Source organism: Dipodomys ordii, unplaced genomic scaffold (assembly GCF_000151885.1).
Source record: "Dipodomys ordii isolate 6190 unplaced genomic scaffold, Dord_2.0 Scaffold147, whole genome shotgun sequence".
NCBI lineage: Eukaryota > Metazoa > Chordata > Mammalia > Rodentia > Heteromyidae > Dipodomys > Dipodomys ordii.
Genome location: NW_012267363.1, coordinates 911,737 through 915,398, shown reverse-complemented (window position 1 = coordinate 915,398; position 3,662 = coordinate 911,737). Strand labels below are relative to the sequence as shown.

Below are 3,662 nucleotides of genomic sequence, written 5' to 3'. Positions count from 1 at the left end.
GAAAAGTCCATGAGGCTAGAACTGGGGTTATGGCTCAAGTGGTAGAGCACTAGCCTTGAGAAAAACAGTTCAGGGATAATGCCCAGGACCAAGATAATGCTCAAGGCCCAAGATCTGAAAAAAAAAAAAGACTAATAATGGTATCTTTGCACTCAATACTAACACATAGCTTGCTTAGTCACAGACTTGAGCAAAAAATATGTAATTCTACTTAAAGACATATTTTTTTCTCCCATAGATGTTTTTTTGGTGTGTGTGTGTGTATGTGTGTGTGTGTTTTGTGGTGCTAGGGATCAAACCCGGGACCTCATGCATGCTAAACCATTCTACCACTGAACTACTTGGATGTACCACAGCCCAGGCTAATATTTTTTAATTCTCAGATTTAGAACACCCACAAATAATTTCTTCCTATTTTTTCTAGTTTGCTGCCATACCACATAGAATCTGGATCCCAATAAGGCTTTTCATTAGTTTTCTATTTCAGTTATAAAATATTACTAGATTCAGAGGTAAATATTGCTTCTGACACAATTTGTACGCCCACTTTTCAGAAGAGTGGATTATGTTTCCTTCAAGATGAAAAACATGTAACTGTTACCTCTCTGAATCATGGTATTTATCCAAGGTGAGGGAAGACCTTAAAAAAAAACAAAACCCAAAAGCACAGGATTGCAGTAATAGATTCCAGATCTTTGGTTCAGACAGTAACTATAATAATCTGATTGCCGACGTCACCAAAAAGTTGGCACATTTTATAATTAAATGTGATTGTGACTTTCCTTTTGACCATGTTATAACAAAAGGAGAAATGCCTTGGGAAATCATTTTGCAAAGGTTTCTCATTGCTCTTAGACATATTCCCAACCAGTCCTCCCTTTGATCAAGTTCATGGAGGAAACAATAGAGTAGGCCAAGGTTATCGTTTTCGCTCCCCTCTCTGTGTCCTTTTCTTTTCTTTTTCTTTGCGCTCCTGCTTGGCTAGTTTGTCCCTCTCCCTCTGTAGTTTGTCCTGTTCCTTCTTCCTTTGAGACTCATCTCGAAGTGAATCTCGTTCCAATTTCCGAGCATTGAGAACATCTTCCACATTGGTATTTCGGAACAGGGCTACTGGTGAGTTAAGGGATTAAAGTTCCATAGGTCACAGTTACTATTTTCTTAACTCAGATTCTGACTGTCCTCTCTACATAGTAAGTGTTGAATGCTTTTTCTCATTTAAAAAAAAAATCTGAGGAAGTGGCGCTGTGGCTCAAGCGGTAGAGCACTTGTCTTGAGCTAAAGAGCGCAGGTACAGTTCCCAAGCCCACAGTTCAAGCCCCACAACCAAAAGAAATAAAAAAATTCTGGGTATGGTGGTTCATACCTATAATCTCAACTACTCAGGAGCCAGATATATCAGGAGGATTAAGGTTCAGAGACTGTTTAGGTAAAACAAGACCCCATCTCAAGAAGCTGGATAAGTGGTAAAGGTGGTACAGACCTGTGAGCCTAGCTATTTGGGAAATTGTAGGTAGGAAGGTTGAGGTCTGAAACCAGCCCCAGACAAAAATAATACCCTAGCTTGAAAGCAAAAAAAAAAAAAGCTGGGGAAATAGTTTAAGTGGTAGAGTGCCTGCCTAGCAAGTGTAAAACATAAGTTCAAACTGCAGTACTGTCAAAAATTATTATTAGCTATTCCAAAGGCAGAGATCAGAGGGAATGAAAGTTCAAGGCTAGCCCATAGAAAAAATGAAGCGTAAGTATGAGGATTGTGGTCTAAGCCACCCCCAGGGGAAAAAAATCTTGACTCCATCCTAAAATATAAAAAAAGGCAAAAAAAGGGGCTGGAGGCATGGTTCAAGTGATAAAGCCACTGCCTAGGCCCTGAGGCCCTGAGTTCAAACCTCAGTACTACCAGAAAATAATAAAACTTGTGTTCACCTTTGTCTAATGGGAAATTCTTTTTTTTTTTTTTTTTTGGGTCCGGTCATGGGGCCTGAACTCTGGGCCTGGGCGCTGTCCCTCAGCTCTTCAGCTCAAGGCTAGCGCTCTACCACTTGAGCCACAGCGCCACTTCTGGCTTTTTTCTTTTTGCTTATGTGGTGCTGAGGAATTGAACCCAGGGCCTCAGTCATGCAAGGCAAGCGCTCTACCACTGAGCCACCTTCCCAGCCCTCTAATGGGAAATTCTAAAGGTATTATTATAGAATGTTTAAAATATACCTCTCTAGGACAGTGCCCAGGCCCAGAGTTCAAACCCCACGACCAACCAAAAAAAAAAAAAAATTCTGGTGACAATAACAAAGTTCCTATAATCGAATGAAAATGAAACATTTAGCTGGGAAGGTGGCTCAGTGGTAAAATATACCTCTCATTTGGACTTAACCACACACACACACACACACACCGTCCTAAGGTACACACACACACACACACACACACTTGCGCGCACATACACACACACACACGCGCGCGCTCGCGCGCACATACACACACACACACACACACACCGTCCTAAGGTTTGAACTCAGCCTGGGCACCATCCCTAAGCTTTTGTGCTCAAGGTTGGCACTCTTACCACAGCCCTACTTCCAGACCCAGTAGCTCACTCTTACAATCTTAGCTACTTAGGAGGCTGAAATCTGAGGATCTCAGTTCAAAAGCCAGCCCAGGCAGGAAAGTCCATGAGACTTTTATCTTCAATTAACTACTAAAAAGCCAGAAGTGGAGTTGTGGCTCAAGTGGTAGAGAGCTAGCCTTGAACAAAAAAGCTTAGGAACACGCTGGGCACCGGTGGCTCATACCTGTAATCCTCCTATTCAGGAGGCTGAGATATGAGGATCACAGTTCAAAACCAGCCAGGGCAGAAAAATCCATGTGATCCTTATCTCCAATAAACCACTAGAAAACCAGAAGTGGTGCTGTGGCTCAAGCAGAGCGCTCGCCTTGAGCTGAAGAGTTGAGGGACAGCATCTAAGCCCAGAGTTCAAGCCCCACAATCAACAACAACAAAAAAGCTTAGGGACACCACCCAAGCCCAGTCTAAGCCCTAGGACTGCTACAAAACAAAAACAAACAAAAAACTTGTCTAGTAGATTTTGTTAGCTGGTATATTTTTTTTCAGTATTGGGGTTTGAAATCAGGGCCCGACATCTGCCAAGCAGAAACCTTATCACTTGAGTCATGCCTCCATTTTTTTTTGCTTTAGTTATTTTCAAATAGGATCTCACATTGTTACTTGGGCTGGCCTCCCATATAGTTGGGATGATGTATATGCCATCATAGGCAGTTTATTGAGAGGCAGGTATCTCGAACTTTTTGCCCAGGCAACCTCAGTCCTTCTGATCTCATCCCAAATAGCTAGGATTACAGATGTTAGCCACTATCTCACCCCAGGGTTTGTTTTGAAGTTAAATGAGGGCCAAGTGCCAGTGGCTCATGCCTGTAATCCTAGCTACTCAGGAGGCTGAGATCAGAGGATCACAGTTCAAAGCCAGCCCAGCCAGGAAACTCTGGGACTCTCTCTTTTTTTTTTTTGGTCAGTCGTGGGACTTGAACTCTGGGCCTGGGCGCTGTCCCTCAGCTCTTCAGCTCAAGGCAAGCGCTCTACCACTTGAGCTACAGCGCCACTTCTGGTTTTCTGGTGGTTTATTGGAGATAGGAGTCTCATGGTCTCTCCTGCC

The 3,662-nt window shown here is 43.0% G+C and overlaps 1 protein-coding gene across 1 annotated transcript in view; it reads right to left on the bottom strand.

The window, feature by feature from the left end:
• Positions 1 to 327: 327 nt before the first annotated feature.
• Positions 328 to 3,662, bottom strand: part of Ccdc43 (coiled-coil domain containing 43) — a 16,628-nt gene continuing 13,293 nt past the window's right edge. The window contains exon 5 of the mRNA XM_013031980.1: positions 328 to 1,107. Coding sequence (XP_012887434.1) covers positions 920 to 1,107 — 188 coding nt within the window. The 3' untranslated portion in view covers positions 328 to 919. The remainder of the gene's footprint in view (positions 1,108 to 3,662) is intronic.